Below are 21,638 nucleotides of genomic sequence, written 5' to 3'. Positions count from 1 at the left end.
AGTTTTTATGGAGATGAAGGAAAAGAACACTCTAAAACATAAATGTAAACATACTGTGCCGTAGCTTACCATTGCGGTATAAAATAGGGTCCAAAAAGAAGAGAAAACTTATGTGCGTTGATGAAGTGGGATGAAAACCATGTCTTTACTGTCAATCTTACTGTACTGCAAAAGCAAAAACAACAAAATCTCCTTTTACATAAAGCTATCTAGAGAAATAAGACTTAGGTAATAAACAAGAAAAATACTTGAGGCATATTTATATCTAACACTTTTTAATAATCAACAATAATAAAGTTCACACACTGTAATCTACTTGTTGAAAAGTGCAGTTTTAACTAGGTAGGGCAAAATCCAGTTTTCAAGTTAAAATTGTTAACTTTCTTCAAAAATATTTAACATCCCGGAGAGGGAGGAATAAATGTTAAATAACTTCTTGCTATTATCACTGTTGCTACTCTTCTCCTTCCTCTGGGTTACTACACCAGCCTGACCACTGGCCTTGGTCAATATACAATTCACTTTTCAAATCATATACTTTGCCACAGTGCTAATAAAAGTCCTGTAATAACATTCCCCTAAATGCCCCAGGCTCGTCCCTTCTCTTCAAGCAAACTGGATACACTCCTGAAGAACTTCATTTCTTTAACACACAGGATCTTCTCCTGGCTGCCCAACAGAGTAACCTGGGAGCCTTAAAAAGGCGGGTTACCCACGTCCCACCCTGCAGACACTATGATTCACTAGTGTGAATCGGGACCAGGGATCAGCATTTTTGGAACTCCCAGGTTATTCAAAGGTGCTACCAGTGCTGGAACCCACTGCTATTCCCTCTTTGCTTCCCACAAAGGTGATAGGTTTGCTGAGAGGGACGCTAAATAGTTTATTTTAAATCGAATTCTTTACGGAACTTCCTGTGCGTCTATACACAGCTGAGCTAAAAACACATCTTCAAGTGACAGAAAACACTGTTTTCCATGTGAATTGGTTTGGTTTATCTTTGGTGAACTCAAAGCTTAGGTTTGCCAGTTTATTTTTTTAAAAAGGGGTGGGGAGAAGAAAACGGAAAAACCCCCCACCAAAAAATGACAGGCGCCATACAGGTTTCCAAGAATAATGTTTTAAAAAATGAGTAAGACGTCGATCCTTCCCTCCAAGAGCTTATAGGAGACTATATAAGAATTTAAGGCGCAAAATATCTGACCGCGGAATATAAAGATGAAGATACACAACGTACAGAAAAATGTGATAACTTTAAAATTAGATCTCTCAATACTAAAATGGGGAGGGAGGGTAGATGAAGGCTTAGTGACTTAAGTACTATAAAAGCCTTTAATTACATACACCACTTACAAATCTAACATTGCCTTTATTTCGAATTTACTAGCACCGTGTCAGAAAAACCACGGCAATCACCACCGTCTCCATTTTACAGAATAAGGCACGCACAACCAGTGACTTTCCCAAGATGGCTCAAGATCTTTCTCAATTTTTAACCTTAGGTTCTTCCTACTACATCTCACCATCTTCAGGCCATGCAACCCGGCAATCGTTTCCAGATTTCTGAAAGCACTTAAAGACCCGATTCTGCTCAGACTAATATTATTTTTCCTAATTTTTAAATCTAACTTTACATCCTGGTTATTAACCATCGCACCCTATACGCAATCTAATCCCGAGAACTTCGCTCGTCACTTTGCGAGCTCCGCTGCAGGGCCTCTGGGGACGCTGCACCGCCCCGGGGGCGAACCGGGCGGCTTCGGGCCCCGGCGGCCCGGCGAGGACCAGCCAGCAACCCCGCTCTCAATGTCGCGATCGAGTGACTTGGCCTTCCTGACCGACCTGAGTCTCCCTCCCCCCGCGCTCCAGCTTCGTAACGACCGAAGCTCTGCCTGCGAAGGGTCACAGCTGAGCAGAGGGGCGACCAGCCTTTATTCAACATGGACCCCGAGGAACCCGCCCCCACAGAAGCGCTATGCAAAATTCCTGCGCGTTTCCGTAAATACCTGTAACTGGAGCCCAAAGTCAAAGCAAAAATGCAAAGCGACGCGTGGCAGCGCCGCGAGAAGCAGCGGAGGTGGCCGCCGGAAGGGCGGCGGGATCGGCCAGGCCCACCGCGTCCCTGGGGACACCGGCTCCCTCCCGCGGGCTCCGGGCACCGGAACGCGGCGAAAGGCCGCTCGGGAAGCCGGCGCTCCCTCTGACTCCGACCCTGATCTCGCGCGCCTGCGTTCCGCACGCCCCCCACCGCCCACCTGTGCGGGCCGCCGTCCCCCTGGGCCTCCAGACGGCGCCGCGGGCTCTGCGGGAAGGGGAAGTGCCGCACGCGACCCCTGCTGCCAGCTGCGCGCCCACCTGCCGCTTACTCCGCGCACCGCCTCCCCGCCCACGGCCGCTTCCGGCGCCCGCGTTTCCGATTGGCCCGCGTGCGGCGGCGGGCGGAAGGGGTGGGGCAGGAGGTCTGGGCCGGCCCGCCGCGGGACGCTAGGGGCCGTGACGCCGCGGGGCAGGTCCCGGCGACGTCGTGATGACGATACCCGGCGGAGGCGCGGCCCGCGTGCTCTGGGTGGCTGAGCGTCGAGGCTTCTGAAATCCGAGGTAGGAAGCGGAAGTTGTCTGGGACGTAGGGTGCCCCGCTGAGTTCCAGAGGGACCCTCGGACCGGCGCCCGTTGTCGCGCAGCCCATCCTACTGGACAGGGGAGGACACCGCCCCTGCGTTACTGGTCCAGCGCGCAGCCTTCCACAGCGTATCGCGTGCCATATCGAATTTAAGGTTAAAAAAGAAAACCTCATTGAAGAGTTCTAAAAATGCAGAAACTGAATAACCAGCCAGCGTTACAAAGTCTGCACCTTTAAACAACTTTGTTGGGTTGTGAACTTCTAAAAATTATTGAGGTAAAATTCACCGAACAAAATGAAATATTTTCAAGTGTGCAATTCAGTAGTATTTAGTTCATTCACAGTGCTGTGCAACCACCAGCTCTTTCTAGTTCTAAAACATTTTTAACCTTCTGTTCTTCCCTCTCAGACCCTAGCAGATTCTCAAGGCCTTCAAACTCTGGCTTCACCTGATCTGGATATTACACATAAACGGAATATGTTACCTCTTTGTGTCTACTTTCACTTCGTGTGATGTTTTCCAGGTTCGCCCACCTTGTGTCAAGTATGAGTAGTACTTCATTCCTTTTATGGCTAATATGCCTCATTGCATATATGTATCAGTTGTATCCATCCATTCATTGACTAACATTTGGGTTGTTTACACTTTTGGAGTATTACAAATAGCCCATGAATATTTGTGTAGAAATATTTGTTTTGAGTCCCTGTATTGAATGAGTATTTGTGTAGAAGCATTTGAGTCCCTGTTTTCAGTTCGTTTGAGTACACACTGTTTAAAGAAAACCAAAGCTTTACAGTAGTTCAAGTGGTAAAAACATTTTATTGAGGAACTATTCCTGTAAAGGAAAAGCGACCTCAGTATAGAACTGGGTTCAATTCCAAATACAGCATGAACAAGTAGAGGCTCATAGGCAGGGAGGAGGTCAAAGGAAGTATCAGGGCGAGGGAGAGAGAGAGATTCTGTGTGAAATAAACTAAATCTCATTTAAAAATCAAGTCTGGAAGTCCTGAAGGGAGTCTCACACACTTATCACTCATTGCAGTCTACATAACTGGCAGGAAGAAGAAAGATAAGAATTATTTCCATAATGGAAGACCTTTTCATATAGGAATTTTATGTTCTGCCTTTTAAGAAAGATCCCTCACAGCCTCAACAGCAACACACCAATGACCACCTGCAGCCAATGAGAAACCATTACCTCAAACTCTTGTTCTCTGCTAAACTTCAGTTCCCAACAACGCTACCCAGTTTCCTCCCTTAAAACCTAGTAAAAGTTGACGTTCCTTTGGCTCTTCAGCTTGCATATGGTTCGCCATAGCTTGCTTGTACTGAATTGCAATTCCTATCTATTCCCAAATAAGCCCATTTTTTTCCTTAAATAAAATTGCTCTTTGCTCTGTTTAGAGTTAACACTGGCCAAGTGGAGTTGACAAGATTCTGACTGAATGCAAATCAGGGTGATCAGATACCAAGGGTGCAGATCAGATGTGGAGCATGCTCAGATGTCCAGGTAGGGGTTATCTCTAAATTGAGCAGGATTCTTGCTGCAACGGGTTGATGCAGGTCCCACCAAGTGATGCCAAAGTTGATGCCTAGAGGGTTTAGAGGAGCCAGGCTCAAGTTTAGTTTAGCAGAGAGTCTTTGTCAATACTAATGAGTGGAATTGTTGAGTCATATGGTAATTCTATGATTTAATACTTGAGGAATCACTATTTCTACACTGGCTGAGACATTTTACATACTAACATCAATGTATGACAATGTTCCAATGTTTCCATATTCTCATCAACGTATTTTCCCCTGTTTATTTTTATTATAGCTATCCTAGTAGGTATGAAGTGGTATCTCACTGTGGTTTTGATTTGCATTTCCCTAATGGCTAATGATGTTGCACATCTGTTAATAACCCTATTGGCCATTTGTATATCTTCTTTGGAGAACTTTGCCCATGTTTAAATTGCATTGTCTGTCTTTTTGTTGTTTAAATTATGAGTTCTTTAAATATTCTGTATACTAGATCCATACATGGGGAAAATTGAAGTTCCTATGGCCAGGATCCTCACCTGAACCTAAACTTCTTGGTGATGTAACTGACCTACTGATAGGTTACTGCTTCCACACCCACAGGCAGTAAGCTATTACTGACTGAGTCACTATATAAAAAGCTCTGCCCAGGCAGAGGCAGAGATGAAGGAGGATTACAGACCTGCAGACTGTTGGATGCAGAATGTAATTCTAGTGTTTGACCTATCCCCTGAGGCAACAAGCCAGGTAATAAACCATTTTACCCCAAGAACATTCCATTGTCATTCTTTGGTCTCACTGAATCCATAGTGAACTTGCCTGGGTTGAAACCCATTGGCCAGACAATTGGCGACTTAGGCAGGATTCATTGTTGACTGAGGAACGGAACAGGCTGCCCTCACGGGAGGGGTGCTTCAGTGGGCTGACCCTATGAATGGGGAGACAGTTGAATGTCCCCCAGTGGGCATGTGGTCTGACGTGGCTTGCCTCCTAGAGGGCTGGACCCCACCCCAGGACTGGAGGCAGATGGAGGTGACACTTGAGGTAGAGGTGGCCCATGATGTAATAAGGAGGTCCTTTGAGAAACAGTGCCTGTGAGGCAATGGAAACTATGGGTTGGCTGTTTCTCAAAGTATTAAAATAGTCTACAGATGAGAAGAATGTGCTCCTGAAAGAGACATAAGAAAGGGAAGCATGAGATCGTGAGCTGCAATCTGCTGTGGATTCATTGAAGACTGAAGTGGCGTTGATATGAGAGGAGGCAGCACAAGAACGCCAACTGTGAGGTGCTGTGGAGGAAGTAAAAGATCTGTTAAAAAATGAAATGGTGTTGCTTCAAGGTACTGTGGAAGAGGTATTGGCCATGAAGGAAAAGGACATGCCCCTGCAAGAAGCACAGGAAGAGGCAGTGCTAGAATGTGAGCTGCGAGGTCCAGTGGAGAAGGTGACAGATTCTTTACAGAATGAGACAGCAGTGCTACAAGTGCTCTGAAGGAGGCAAAAGACAATGTGGCTGTAGCTCGTTGGTGGGGCTTGCCTTTGACCTTTGAAAAAGTCAGCAGAGCTCAACAGGAGTGCATCGTATGCTTTAAAAGGAACTTACACCAAGTTCCACAGCAACATGGGACAATAGCTAAGGGGCCAATGCCCCTTGTCAGGTGGGAGGGAGACTATATTGAGCCTCTACCTGTGCCGGAAGGGAACCAATATGCCGTGACTTGTGCGGACACAGCTTCTGGACTTCTGGTTGCTTTTCCTACATGTTGTGCAGACCAACAGATAACCAAAAGAGGCCTGGAACATCTCTTTGCAGCCTATGGCCGACAACAGGTTACAGAATGATCAAGGCACCCACTTTGCTGAAAGTGGAGGGTGATCTTTATATAGTGACTTTATATAGTGACTCAGTCAGTAACAGCTTATTGCCTGTGGGTGTGGAAGCAGTAGGTTTTTTCACTTTTTTGATATTGCCCTTTGATACACAGACTTTAAAATTTCTGAAGAAGTCTAATATATCTATTTTTTCTCCTGTGACTTGTGCTTTTGGTGTCATACTGAAGAAGACATTGTGAAATCCAAGTTCATAAGGGTTGTTGAAATCCAGACTGCACACTGAGTAAAACAGAGCAGAAAGATGAGTTCAATTGCAAAGGTTTCATCCTGCCAGCTGGGAAACTCAAGGCTACAGGAGCAATGAGTTTCAGCATTGCTCACAAACTAAAAGATTTTTTTCAGCTGATTGATTGCCTAGGGGTCTTCTTATTTGTCTCAGGGTAGCTGAGTCAAGGGGAGAACCAAGTACAAAGATGGCATCCGGATTTGGCGTTTGGGGATTGGCTGTTGTCCTGTGCTGATTCTTGAGAAAAGCTGTGAATTCCTGCAACTTACATTAGGTAAGCCTTAGTTTTTGTTTTTCTTTAATGTGCTTCCAACTTCATTTTGTCCCCAACATAAGTGACTCCAGTTCAGTTTCAGTTCTTCAGGGTTTCCCCCTGTGTTTTCTTCTATGAGTTTTATGGCTTTTAGCTCTTATATTTAAGTCATTGATCCATTTTCAGTTAATTTTTGTATATGTTGTGTGGTAGGGGTTCTGTTTCCTTCTTTCACATGTTGTTCCAGAACCATTGGTTAAAGCAATTATTCTTACCACTAATGATTATTCTTGGCTGCCCTGTCAAAAATCAAGTGTCCATAGGCTTATAGGTTTGTTTCTGGACTGTTAATTCTATTCCATTGGTCTATATTTCTATCCTATGCCAGTACCATGCTGTTTTGGTTATTGTATCTTTGTAGTAAGTATTGAAATTGGGAAGTGTAAATCTTACAGTTTTGTTTCTCTTTTCCAATATTGTTTTGGCTATTCAGGTTCCCTTGAAGTTTTATATGAATTTGAGAGTCAACTTTTCTATTTTTGTAAAAAAAAGGCTGCTGGGACTTTGATAGGCATTGTATTGATTCAGTAGATCCCTTTGACAAGCATTGGTATATTAAAATATTTAGTTCTCCAATCCTTGAACATGATCTATCCATTAATTTAGTTATTTAATTTCTTTCAGCAATGTTTTGTAGTTTTCACTATGAAAATATTTTACTTCCTTAGTTAAATTTATTCCTGGTATTTTATCTTGTTGAGTGCTGTTGGCAAGCTTCTATATGCTGTTTACCTATGAGCCACCAAACTCATGTCATAAATAACTGCTGTGATCTCTAGTAACCAGCTATGAGCTGGGTAAATGCACTTGGATTTAGAAATATCAAGTTATTAAGCCATTTGCTATATTTATAATCTGAAAGTCTTCAGGGAACCTGTAAATACTCTAAACTCATACTTTTCATGGAAAAATCTTATCGCTGAATTATTGACCTTTGAAAATCATTATTATCATTTGGCTTCATTGCAGAGATAATTCACCTCTTATGGACAAGCCCTTTCCTTTCTAGAAGGAGTAGTTATCCTGGTCTGCACTTCATAGGCTCAGAATTACTGTTAGCTGTTTATTTAATGCTGATAAGAGTCTTTCAACTAATGAAGGACTAATCATCTTATGCAAATACCAATACAGTGAAACAATATATATGTATTCAAAGCAATAAGATTACTACTTCAATTTCTGTTCTGTAACTCATAAATTGCCATAAAGACAAAAATGGAAAAGGACTTGTCTAGGCATTTCTTCAAAGATGGGCCAGTAAACCCATCAAGAGATGTTCAACGTCACTAATCTTCAGGGAAATGCAAATAAAAACCTCTTAAGATACTACTTCACATCCACTGGGATGACTATAATCAGGAAAATGGAAAATAGCAAGAGTTGGCAGGACTTGGAGAAATCAGAATCCGTGTGCATTGCTGGCAGGCATGTAAAATGGTGCAGCCACTATGGAAAACATGGCGGTTCTTCAAAAAGTTCACCTGAGAACTACCGTGTGATTCAGCAGTTCCGCTTCCAGGTAATAGCCCAAAGAATTGAAAGCAGAGACTTGAAGAGAGATTTGTGCACCGTTGTTTATCGTAGCATTATTCACACCCAATAACCAAAAAAAAAGTGGAAACAACCCAAATGTTCCTCAACAGATAAACAGGTAAACAAGATGTGGTATATACATACATAGGCATATTTTCAGCCTTGAAAAGGAATGAGATTCGGATACATGCTAATATGGAAATACACGCTAATCTTGAAAACATTACGCTAAATGAAGTAAGCCTAACACAAGAAGACAGTTGTATGATTTCACTTAATAAGGTACCTGGAATAGTCAAATTTATAGAGACAGAAAGTAAAACAGTATATCAGAGGTTGTGGGGAAGAAGGAATGGGAAATTATTGTTTAATGAGGATAGATTTTCCATTTTGGAATATGAAAAACTAGAAATAGGTAATACAGATGGTTGTATGACATTTGTGAATACTTACATTACTGAGTTGTACATTTAAAACAGGTTAAAATCTTAAATTCTATCTCATGTATATGTTGCCATAATAAAATAGTAATAAAAAGACCAAACAAGTCTCCCATCTTTTGTTTCAGCAGAGTTGAGTTCAGACTCTGTTCTGATCTCTCTTACCTATTTCAATAGCCTTGAATAAAATCTTCCTTACCTTTTTAACTTTGGGGCAGTTTTTGCTTTGACTGTTCAAATTTCTAGCATTGTGTTGTGTGTGCCGTGTATTATATATGATTACTTGAGTGTACATCTGTTTCTCTGAGACATTTTAAGCCCCTCGGGATTGGGAACGCTGCATTCCTACTTCTGTCATTCAGAATGCATGTCTATCCCGGTGTCCTTATAAGCTAGGGCTTCAGAAAAAATGTTTTCTGAAAATAATGAAATTGTTTATATTATACATGAGAGTTTTTTTGTATATAAGTGACATCTTGTTGCACCAAATGGAATAGCCAGTACTGTATTAGTATTTTCCTTGGATCAAACTGTACTCTTTAAAAAAATCCAGATCCTATATATTTTCTTTAAAGTTTGCCCGAAATAAGCATTGCTGCAACTGGAGGGTAATAGGCTAAATAGCCTAACAAAAGAATGCTTAGTTACACTGGGACAAATTCTGCCTGGATCACCTTAGCCACCACCAGGTCTGGAAACTCATCACAGTTTTAAGAGATTCCCTGAATCAAAGTTATTCATCTATTAATAGTTGACATAAGGATGATAGTTGAAACCAAGGAAAAGGAGAAGTGAGTGTGTGGGCCGTAAAGGCAAGAGGATTTGCAAAGAACCCTGAGAAATGTCTGTTGAATTGCTGACTGTCTTAAGAAGAGATTTTGGGCTTGAAACAAATATTTACTGTTGCTGGTGTTTCAGTAAATATTCATTTTATTATATCTGTAAATGTGTAAATTATATCTTTTAAGCCTTAGGCTCAATGTACTAATTTTATTATAAACATAGTAAATTTTGTTTCAATTAAAAACTCTCTCTTTTTCTAACTCCTAAGGGGATTTGTAAGTGCCTGGGAGTATGAGAACCATAAAAGGGATTTCTAAATTGCAAAGAATGAATTTCTAATTCTTGAATTATTGTCTTAGTAAGGCCATCAAAGGAAATTCTATAGACTTGGAATGAGATTCCATGGAATGGCATGTTGAGTTCTTATTGGCACAAGCTAAGCAAAAGCTCCATTTAGCCAGCACTAGTTTAGTCCAACCCTCCAGAGGACAACCCTGAAAAAATAAAAAAGACAACAAATGGAGAGGAAGTGAATCAGGATTACTAATTAGGGGTATTGATCCAAAATTGGATTAATCTAGACTGGATTATTTAAAAAAACAGGTTTTGACAGACTTTATCTCCCCAGCATTGTCTAACAGAAGTTGCCCAAATAGGTGGTGAGCTTTGTGCTAGCACACAATGCGTACTCAAACATCTGCTGAATACATTTGCCTGGCTATGAGCCCTCCCTAAAAATATTCCACATGAGTAACCTAAAATCATCTTCAAATGTGTGTTTTACATGAGAATGGACTCTAAGTTATGAAAATGCCTCTTCTAATTTGTCACCAGACAAGCTCTCTCATAACAATATGTTAAACATTTACTGTGTAAATTTGTACACATTAATCTCATTTGAGCATTTTAACTGCCTTATGAAATAGGGTAGTTTCCATTTGAACCGCATGCAATTGCTAATATTTTAACATTTTGACTTGCAAAAATGGTCCAACCTAAAAGGTGACCTATATAAGGTCCAACCTAATAGGTGAAGAAATTTGAGAGGTTAAGATAGTCATAGGAAAGTTAATGGTAGAGTTTACCAATTCTTATATTTATGTTTCCAACCCAGACTGCTCCCACAGACTCTAGACTCATTAGCATCTTCTTTTGAACATCTGGTAAGCATTTCAAATTTAACTGGCAAAAACTGTTCCAATCAAAAGGTGTAGAGGGGCTGAATGGATAAAAAAACAAGACTCAACTATATGCTGCCTGCATGAGATTAGATTCACTTCAGCTTTAAGGACCTATACAGACCAAAATTGAAGGGATGGAAAAAGATATTCCATGCAAATGGAAACCAAAAATAAAGTGGGGATAGCTATATTTGTATCAGACAAAATAGACTTTAAGTCAAGGAGTGTAACAACATACAAAGAAAGTCATTATATAATGATAAATGGGTTAATCCAACAAGAGAAAATAACATTTGTAAGTATGAACTCAAATGGGAGCACCTAACTATATATAGCAAATATTAACAGGCCTGAGGAGAGAAATAGATAGCTATACAATAATTGTAGGGGACTTTGATATTCCACTTCCAACAATGGATAGATCATCTAGGTGGAAAATCAACAAGGAAACACTGGACTTGAACTGTGTAATCGACTAGATGGACTGAACAGATATATACAGAACATTCCATCCAACAGCAACAGAGTGTACATTCCTCAAGTGTACATAGACATTATCAGGATAATCATATGTTAGCCCACAAAACAAGTTTTAATAAATTTAAGAAGATTGAAGTCATATCAAGTATTTTTTCCAAACACAGTGTATGAAAGCAGGTATCAGTATAGGAAGAAAATGGAAAATTCACAAATATGTGGAGATTAAACAATATGCTGCTGAACAACCAGTCGGTTAAGGAAGAAATCAAGAAATTAAAAAAATACCTTCAGACAAGTGAAAATAGAAATACAACATACTGAAAATTAAGGGATTCAGCACAAGCCGATTGAAGATCTAAGTTCATAGCAATAACCATCTACATTAAGAAGTGAAAAAGATAACAAAAAACTGAAATTTTCACCTCAAGGAATTAGAAAAAGAGAAAGTGAAGCCCAGAATTAGTAGAAGGAAGAAAATAACATAGATCAGAGTAGAAATAATGAAATAGAGACTAAAAAGATAAAAGAAAAGATCAATTGAGCTAAGTTGGTTTTTTTGAAGAGAAACAAATGGAAAAACCTTTAGCTAGACTCACCAAGGAAAAGAGAGGGTGCAAATGCATAAAATTAGAAATGAAAGAGGAGGCTATATTATCATTGTTACCACAAATACACAAAGGATTATAAGACATTACTATTAAAAATATGACAACACATTGGACAACTTACAAGACATGGATAAATTTCTAGAAACATACAACCTGCCAGGACTGAATTATGAGGACATAGAAAATCTGAAGAGACCAGTTGTTAATAAGGTTATTCAATCAATAATCAAAAACTTTCCAAGAAACAAAGGTCCAGTACCAGATAGCTCCACAAGAATTCTACTAGCCATTTAAAGAAGAATTAAGATAAATAATTCTCTCAACCAAGAATTTGGAGAAGTGCAAATTGTAGCGCTCCAAAGTCTTACAACTACAAACTATTTATTGTTAAAAGAACATATGGCATGTGAACAGTCCCCAGGAATGGGTTGTTTTAATTTGTCTGATTTCTCTCAGACTGTTCAAGTTCATTTGGACAATATCCACCATATCATAGATAAGTTTTCACAAATGCCTAAGGTGCCTAACTGGTTTTCTTGGTTTCACTGGCGATGGCTGGTAATTACAGATATGCTTTGGTTATGTAACTATACTCCTATTATGTTAATGTGTGTGTGCAATTTAAGTAGTAGCTTAAAACCTATACATGCTGAAGTTACTCTACAAGAAGATATGTCAAAGAAATAATCAATCTTCCCAAGTTTTCTTCCGCCTGCTACTTCTATAGCTTTTCTTCTTCCTTCCTAATTACAACCCTTAAATAGAATTCGTGCCTCATATCAAATTTACCGAGTATCATAATTCTTCCAAGTGGTAAAGATACCTCAAGACAAATGCTGGGCATAGAAGCCACAGGGCATAAATATGCAAAGAAGTAAAAAGCTAACTTTTTCAAACAATAAGGCTTCTCTCTCACTTACCAACTTCACATTTCCCTGTATGTCCCCGGAAGATGACTGGTTAGCCAGAGACGGGTAAGATTCCTCAAGGGAGGAACAACCTAAGACAGGCACAGTCGCAGGGGGGCCATCAGGTGAGAAATTGGGGATCAACAGAGGTGAGGCTTAGAACCTCACCCCCCCGTTCTGAGAGAAATCTTCTGCATACGTGGATGTTTTATTGCCCTGGTCTAGCTTGGATTAACACATAGTCTACAGGCACACACCTGATCATCTACATGTGCTCTCTTACAACACTAAACTATGTTTTCTACCTTTATCTTGTATCTACCTACCACTTCAGCATTTTATTAAAAATAATAATAATAAAGAGAGAAATGTGGTATCCACATATAAATCAAGTATAAAAACCAAATGAGTATTCATATTTGAACTGACTGTTTATAGTTCATAATGCATGAGCAAAACCGAAAGTTTCTGTGATGACTGCCCTTGTACTGTTCACTATGTAACTTATTCATTATGTAAGAATTTGTTCTACATGTAAAAACTTGTTTGTTATGCCTCAGAAGATTGGAGACTGACAAAAATTAGGCTTGGGGTGGAATAATGATTGTGCATTGAGCATTGACTCCCCTATACAGAATTTTATTGTCGTTAACAACCATTTGATCAATAAATATGAGAGATGCCCTCACAAAAAAAAAAAAAAAAGGACAGACTTCCAATGGTAAAATAAATTAGTAACCGGGATGTAAGGTATAGCATAAGGAATATAGTCAAGATATTGTAACAGCCTGGTAGGGTGATAGCTGGAACCTAGAATTATGTATATAAATGTTCTACCACTGTGTTGTACACTTGAAACTCATGTAATGTAATACTGTGTGTCAACTACCCTTCAATAAAAAATAATAATTAAAAAAAAAAAAAAAAAAAAAAAAAAAGATAAATAATTCTCAAACTCTTCAAAAAATGGAAGAGGAGAGAACACTCCCAAACTCATTTTATGAGGCCAGCGTTATCCAAACCAGTCAAGGACACAACAAGAAAATTAAAGGACAGTAATCCTGATGAACATAGATTCAGAAATCCTGAACAAAATATTAGCAAACTGAATTCAACAGTACATTAAAAAGATCATATACCATGATCAAGTGGGATATATTCTTGTGATACAAGGATGATTTAACATCCACAAATCAATGAACTACACCATATTAACTAAGTGAAGGATTAAAACTATATGATTATATTAACAGATGCAGAAAAATCATTTGATAAAATTCAACACCCATTATTCAACCTCTTAACCCAGTGGTATAGAGGGAACATATCTCAACATAATTAGGGCCATATATGACAAGCCCATAGCTTACATCATAATTAATGGTGGGAAAAAAAGCTGAAAGCTTTTCCTCTAAGATCAGGAATAACACAAAGATGCCCACACCACTTTTATTTAATATAGCACTGGAAGTTTTATTTGGAACTATTAGACATGAAAAAGAAATAAAAGGCAAATTAGAAATAAGGAAGTAAAACTGTCTCTTTTTGAAGATGGCATGATATTATATGTAGCAAACCCTAAAGATTCCATCAAAAAGGTGTTAGAATTAATAATTGTTTTCAGTAAATTTGCAGAAAAACCAATATGTAAAAATCAAAACTAGGAATAAATCCAGCCACGCTAGTGAAAGATCCATACAATGAATGCTACAACACACTGATGAAAGAAACTGAAGACATAAATAAAGGAAAGGATATTCCAGGCTCACGTATTAGAAGAATCAATATTGTTACAATGTCTGTACTGCTCAGAGCAATGTACAGATTCATTGCAATCAGTACCAAAATTCCAATGGCATTTTTCAAAGAAGAAGGTTATAAATATGGTCAAAAAAGACCCCACATAGCCAAGCAATGTTGAGAAAGGTGAACAAAGATGGAGACATCACTCTTTCTGATTTCAATCGATATTACAAAGCCATAGTAATAAAAAACAGAATGGTATTGACATAAACACAGATGCAGTTCAATGTAACAGGATAGAGAGCCCAGAAATAAATCCAAGCATATATGGTCAATTAATTTGTTACAAAGGAGGCAAGAATATGCACTAGGGAGGAAATCTCTTCAATAAATGGTGTTGGGAAAAGCGGACAGCCACGTGGAAAAGAATGAACCTAGAAGTCTATCTTACAATATATACTAAAATCAACTCAAAATGGATTAAAGATTTGAGCACCATACCTGAAACCATAAAACTTCCAGAAGAAAACAATGGTAGTCCTTGTGACATTGGTCTTGACAATAATTTTCTGTATTTGACACCAAAAGCAAAAATAAATAAGTGGGACTCCATCAAACTACAAAGCTTCTGTATAGCAAGGGAAACCATCAACAAAATAAAAAGGCATCCTACCAAATGGGAGAAAATATTTGCAAATCATGTATCTGGTAAGAGGTCAATATCAAAAATATGTAAAGAACTCATTCAACTCAGCAAAAAAAAAAAATTTTTTTTCCAATCTGATTAAAAAAGATGAGCAGAGGAATCTGATAGATGTTATCCCAAAGAAGACATACAAATAACCAACATGTACATGAAAAGGTGCTCAACATCACTAGTCATCACTTAACATCACTAATTAGTGAAATGCAAATCAAAACCACAGTGAGAGATCACCTCACACTAATAGTGTGTCAGAAAGACAGCAGATAACAAGTGCTGGTGAGGATGTGGAAAAAGGGGACCTTTGTGCACTGTGGTTGGGAATGTAAATTGGTGCAGCCACTATAGAAAACAGCATGCAATTTCCTCAAGAACTACCATACGATCTAGCAGTTTGACTTGGTTATTTATCTGAAGGAAATTAAATCACTGTCATGATAAATCTGCACACCATGTTCACTGCAGCATTATTTAAAATACCCGAGATATGGAAAGAGCTGAAATGGCCATCGATGGATGAATGGAAAAAGAAAATGTGGCATATGTTTTCAATGAATTTCATCCAGCTATTAAAAAGAAGGAAATCTTGCCAGTTGTGACAACGTGGATGACCTTAAGGACATTATGCTAAGTGAAATAAGTCCTATAGAGAGACACAAATACTGTATGATCTCACATACATATGGAATGTGTAAAATGAACTAAGAAAAAGAACGAGTTGCGGGGATAGTGGGGAATATGGCAGGTAGGGGAAATGGGTGATGTTGGTCTAAAGGTGGTCAAAAGGTACAGCTTCATGTCATAAGATTAATAAATTTTGTGATGTAGAACATGGTGACTACAGTTAATAATACTGTGTTATACATTTGAAAATTGCTGTGAGTAAATCTTAAAGGTTCTCATCTCAGGAAAAATATTGTATCTGAGGTGATGGATGTTAATTAGGCTTATTATGGTGATGATTTATAATATATACATACATCAAATCATTATGTTTTACATGTTAAACAAATACAATGTTATATGTCAATTATAGTTCAACAAGACTGGGCAAAAAACCATGGTAAAAACAACTTCAAATTCCCCACCAAATGGTCTCCTGCCATCTTTCCTATCTCAGCAGATAGCTCCATCTTTCCAGCAGCTCAGTCTAGAAGACAGTGGCCGTCTTTGATGGCCTTCTTTTTCTCACACTCCCATTCAGCCATCAGTGAGTCCTCCCAGCTCTAGTTCTAAAATTTCAGCAGAATACGACCACTTCTTACCATGCAGTCTAAGCCATCATTTCCTTACTGCAGATTATGGTGATAGCTTCCCAACTGGTTGCCCTGTGTTCAGTTTGATTTCCATACAGAATTACCTTTTAAACATGTAAATCTGATAATTTTACTCCTGAACAAAAAATACTCTTCCGGCTTCCTGTCTCACATAGCCTGTTATTAAAATCCTACAGATTTTTATGTTATCCCACATTATGTTCTCCCTGTATTATCTTGCACTACCACGACCTGTTTGCTCTCCCCTTGTTAAATGCATTTCTGCCTTCGGGCCTTGGCATCTGAAGTTTGCTCTACTTGAGTATTTAAAATATTCCAACTGTAAATACTTCACTAAATATCTCTAAGAGATCATTAAAAAAGCAATCGTAATTATCAAATCAAACCTCAAAAGTAAATTATAATTCCATGTTACCATTTGATATACAAAGTTTACATTTCCCTAGTTTTCACAATTTCAAGGGAAATTTGTTGAGATCAAGATTCAAACAAGGTTCACATGTTGCATTTGTTTAATTTATCACTTAAGATGCTTTTAATCTACAGGAGTTCTCTCTTCCAACACTTCCATGTCCTTTGTTTAAACAAACAAAAACCTATCTTTTGTGGGAAAGAACTTCCCACATTCTAGATTGGTGTTGTTTAACATTTTTTTACCTTTGTATTTTATAAAGGTAGTATTTATTTACTTTTTTATTTCCCCTAACTTGGAAGCTAGATCAGATGCAAATTTGATTTTTCTTTCCTACAAATATTTCATAGGTGGAACTGTATGTTACCTATTTATTACATTACATTAGGGAGGTTATGCTGTTTGTCCCTTTTTTTAAGGCAACATTCATTAGATTCAAGTATTGAATTAATTCAGTTTAGCCACTAGAGGTCAGGGCTTTATTTTAAAAATAAGTACTGTATTGGAGTTCCTGAAAGATCTAGACTTAATGTTTTGTAAAAGTGGAAACATCTTTATTAATGAGATGCCATTATTAAAAATTTCTGTCTAAAAATTTTTTTGGCTTTTAAATATAAATGTTGCTTACTTTAAAAGGTTAACTGTAGCTTTGGCCATATAATTTTTGCATTTTTTAACCATTTAAGATATGTAATACTTAATTTTTTTTAAGTTTTTGTTTTTATTTATTGAATCATAGTTAATAAACAATATTGTATTGGTTTTAAGTATACAACATAGTGATTTAACAGTTATATACATTAAATCCTCCCCCCAACTAGTGTAGTTACTGTATGTCAAGAAAGATGTTACAGAACTATTGACTCTATTACCTATGCTGTACTTTCATCCCTGTGACTATATTATGATAGGGATTTTGTGCCTCTTTATCCCCTTCATCTGTTTCATCCACCCATCCCAACACCCCCCAAGGTATTCAGTAGTTTGAGATTTTATATACGAATCAATTATCACAAAATGCTTTCATTGTTTTTTGCCAAATTACTGCATGCATGTATGACTAACCTATAGTTGCAATCCAACTTTGATTTGAAAAACTGAGTTACATATCAGTCCATTAACTTTTTTCCAATAAATTTAGCATTGTTAAATTTGATCTGTAATCTACTGTTGAATGATTTCTCACCTGAACAAATTGTATGTATTAAAATGCAGTATTTTTCAACTTCTGTACCAAATCAATTTCTGATTTGTCTGAAATTATCTCTTTTAAAAATATATGGTTGGTCAGTTTACCTGATGTTATGTATTATCAAATATGATATACTTAAAAACTCATATGATATACTTAAAAAACTGAGGAAAGAACAGAGGAAAGAAAGTTTGGAGTGGGAAGGGTAGAATATTATAATAGGCTTTTAGGGAAGTCGTTTTTTTCTAAGTAAATATTTTACTTGTTTTAGTTGAGAACTGGTTGGGTTTTTATCTTGGCCAGAAATAAGGAGAGTTGAGAAACCACACCATCTGGGTCTAAAGGATATCAGACTAAGAATTAATGACATCAGCAAATTAACATCTAAACCCCAAACAGTTCATTCAGCATCTTGGTATATATCACCCACATATTTTAAATAAGAGGGTTAACTAATATAATCCTGGGATTTACGGTGAGAAGGATCCTTTGAATAGATATACAATTGCCTTTTATTATTTTCTACAACTGTATCTGGCCTGAATCATCCTGGACTATTACGTCTAGTCAACAGGTCCTTAGGAATTTCTTAAATATTTAGCGAATGTATTTTTCACTTATTTAAAAATAGAAATCTAAATATTCTCTATTATTCACCTTTCCAATAAGTTCTTAGAAATTATTTTAGAAGTATATATTTTCATTTCAGTCCATGCAGTATCAAAACTTCAGGTTTAATTTTGATGACTTAGAAGAAAATTCTTAAGTATCTGATTTGTTCTCCAGATACATGAGGATGTACTTAGAAATATTTAATAGTTTTTTTATTGTTGTTGCAGAGAGAAGGGATTGGTGAGGTAATTAAGAAAATGAAATAATTTTTTAAAACCTTATAATTTACTAAAATAACTAAAGGCAACATCAGATTATTAAGATATTCCAGTGTTCTATAAGTACAAATAAAGTCAGCTATCGACTTTGCAGATTAGTTGGTCAACTAATTTCATTCCAGCCATGAACTTATTCATTAGTTGAATGAAAGAAAAACCATATTAAAGAAGCAGGGCCATTGGCATCATGGAGTCAAACTGAGTTGAGTCCAAATCTCTATTTATAAAGATTATGTGCCACTGTCTGCCTGTCTATCCATCCACCCATCTGTCCATTCATCCATGTTGAATGGATGAGATTCGGATAAAACATGGCCCATGTTTTCAGGCAGTGTCCAGTCTAGTGAGGCAGTAGAGGATGAATCAGTGGTCACAGTTTGGTATGATTATTGTGTGTACAGGTGTCACCAGTACAGTGCAGGGTGTCTAAATGAGGCAGGTAGGGAGGCTAAGGGAACGCTTCAGGGGGGTGATGCTCGACTTCCCTTCGCAAGGCCATATGGAGTCAACCAAATCAGAAACAGCCAAAGGCCAGTTTTAAGGCACAGGAATTAAATACACGAGGGACAGCATACCTGAAATGGCCATAGTCTAAAAGGCTTATCAGAGATCCCAGGGGGAAGGCAGTTTTTGCTGAATACTCAAACAAAACAGAGGCAAAGATTTGGTTATACCTGTATCCATGGGCGATGGAAGCCATACTGATTCACATTTTCTTAACTAAGAGGGCCATGCAAGTGACTCTGGCATGTGAACCAGGTTCCCCCTCCTTCTCCAACTCTAATTTCTGCCAAGAAAGTTATGGTAGAAATTCTCTTAATTCCAAATTAATTTTTAATTTAAATTTTGAATAGGTAGCTGAAACTCTTTTTATTGACCCATTTAACTTTTTTTGCTGGATCAGCCAAAACTCTGCATTCTCCTAGTAAAACAGTGACTTAGGCCTATGAAAGTTGAATACCCACTTGCAACCAGTAAGTTCCTCTTTAGTAAGCTCCTGCAGGTCGGCTCTGACCAACTGAGGCTGTGGGCTGAACTGGGTCCCTTGCAGACTCATCAGTTGAAGCCCTACCCCCCACTGTGGATGTATTTGGGGTAAGGGAGTAAGTACAGAGAGCCCTCTCTGCGGTGTGAGCACACAGGGAGAAGCTGGCCATCCAGGTCAGGAGCAGGGCTTTCCCCAGAACTGGACTGGCTGCCTCTTGACCTTGGAGTTCCCGATGGGTAGGGCAGAAAGCTGCCCGGAGGCTCCTTTACAAACATTTTGGTCTCTGTATCTCTTAACTTGGGAGAGCAGCTCTGCCCAAAAATATCTTCCCCAGACACCTTGACATTTTAAAATTAATGACAGATGAGCTAATAGAAATTTTTTGAAGAAGTATTTTGCTTTAAAATAAACACAGATACTGGAACATTGAAAGTAGGGAGATACCAAATCCATACATCACAGTGTACACAGATTTGATGACTTTTATTCCCTACTTCTGCTGGGTCCGTAGTTCCCCCAAAGTGAAATTCAATTGGTATTTTCTTTTTGAAGTAACTTTTCATATAAACACTCAAAATTCTAGAGAGAGTTTATTTTGCTAATGATGGTGAAATTTACCAAATATTGAGCTTATTTTAATATTTGCATCATTAGTTTAAAATAGCATTAGATATCATGTCATTAATTTTATTTTATAATTCATTCAACCAACAACTGTTTAGACAGTACTATTATGTATCAGATATTATTTGGTAGACATAAAGATGAAAAGGGGGACCTCTGTCTTGAAGGATCAACTCTGATATAATTCTGTATTTGGTGCAGTGGGGCTGTTCATATGGTAATACGAACCAAGAAGGAGACATTTATCTGGGAGAGTATGGGAAGTTCTTTCTCTGAAACCAGGAATGTGAGTGTCCTAAGAAACTGGGGACCTGTGTGTCATACATTAAAGAAAAACACACCAACTCTATTAAGAAGTCTGGGGAGACTTGCTCTTAAACTAGATTATTTTAAAATGTAAAGGGAGTTGAGCATGTTTGTATTCCTCCAATGGCAAGAGAAATCCATATGGCAGAAAGAGAAAATCTTTGCAAAAGTTCCTGAGCTGGAGAGAAGGGATTATGAAGAGTAAACTAAAGTGGGAAGTTAAATAACCTGTGAAGAGTGCTTGGAATGATTGATGGATAAACACTCTGGTGTTTTTATATTTGAATTGGAGAATATTTTAAGCACCTGGTTTTCAGTTAATCCTATTTCCCAAAGCAGTAATATTGTCCATATTTACATAGCAGCCCAAGGAAGCCAAACAAAGACCCACTGCCAGCACTGAGGCTAAATTATTTATTCTTTTGTATCAGAGTTACAGAGTTTAAACTTGTCTGTATTGGGGGTTAAGCAACATATCTTTCCTCTTTAATTGTCCCTCCCTTCCCGGGAAATATTAATATGAATTTGGGAAACTTAAGCTGGAAGTTATATAATACTCCATGTTGAGTTTTGTAAGAAGAGGTGGTAACGTGGTGAATAAAAAGAACTTTGTAAGAGAAAAGTTGCTGAATGCCAGAATGGGTTATTAAAAGAAGTCACAGAATTTTCATGTTGTAAGGGCATGATACTTACAGATCCATTTAAGAAAATGATGTTTTAGAATAACCTCTGGCTTTAGGCATGTGGTTATCCTAATGTACTTTCTGTGACCCAGCTTGGTCACTGCTTTCACTAAGACGTCTTTCTTTAGCCATCCATGCAGATTTGACTGTATCTTCCTTTGTATCCTCATCACACTAGCACAACACCTATAAAATTTTAGGATAGTTCTCAATCTATCTCCCTTTACTATAGTCCTCTGAGGGCAGAGACTTCATTGTCTATCAGTTGTATTACAAGTTTCCAGTTGAGTGTTGGCAAAAAATAGACAAT

At 38.1% G+C, this 21,638-nt stretch overlaps 1 protein-coding gene and 1 long non-coding RNA gene across 8 annotated transcripts in view; one reads left to right on the top strand and one right to left on the bottom strand.

Annotated features, from left to right (window-relative positions):
- Window positions 1-2,385, bottom strand: part of SUPT20H (SPT20 homolog, SAGA complex component) — a 29,853-nt gene extending 27,468 nt beyond the window's left edge. For 5 of the 7 annotated variants that reach the window (XM_036904946.2, XM_057489509.1, XM_057489504.1 and 2 more), the window contains exons 1-2: window positions 2,256-2,385; window positions 70-165 (exon numbers count right to left, since the gene is read on the bottom strand). In XM_036904946.2, coding sequence (XP_036760841.2) covers window positions 70-72 — 3 coding nt within the window. In that variant the 5' untranslated portion in view covers window positions 73-165; window positions 2,256-2,385. Of the gene's footprint in view, window positions 1-69; window positions 166-2,006; window positions 2,200-2,255 lie in introns of those variants that run through there. The other 2 variants (XM_036904947.2, XM_036904945.2) reach the window with 2 other exon arrangements.
- A 129-nt stretch (window positions 2,386-2,514) lies between these two features.
- The window catches only part of LOC118922327 (uncharacterized), a 106,165-nt gene continuing 87,041 nt past the window's right edge, over window positions 2,515-21,638 (top strand). The window contains exons 1-2 of the long non-coding RNA XR_005028717.2: window positions 2,515-2,598; window positions 6,418-6,538. This is a non-coding gene — a long non-coding RNA (uncharacterized LOC118922327). The remainder of the gene's footprint in view (window positions 2,599-6,417; window positions 6,539-21,638) is intronic.

This window comes from Manis pentadactyla, chromosome 2 (genome assembly GCF_030020395.1).
Source record: "Manis pentadactyla isolate mManPen7 chromosome 2, mManPen7.hap1, whole genome shotgun sequence".
NCBI classification, from domain to species: Eukaryota; Metazoa; Chordata; class Mammalia; order Pholidota; family Manidae; genus Manis; species Manis pentadactyla.
This window is presented reverse-complemented; position numbering and strand designations above follow the sequence as displayed.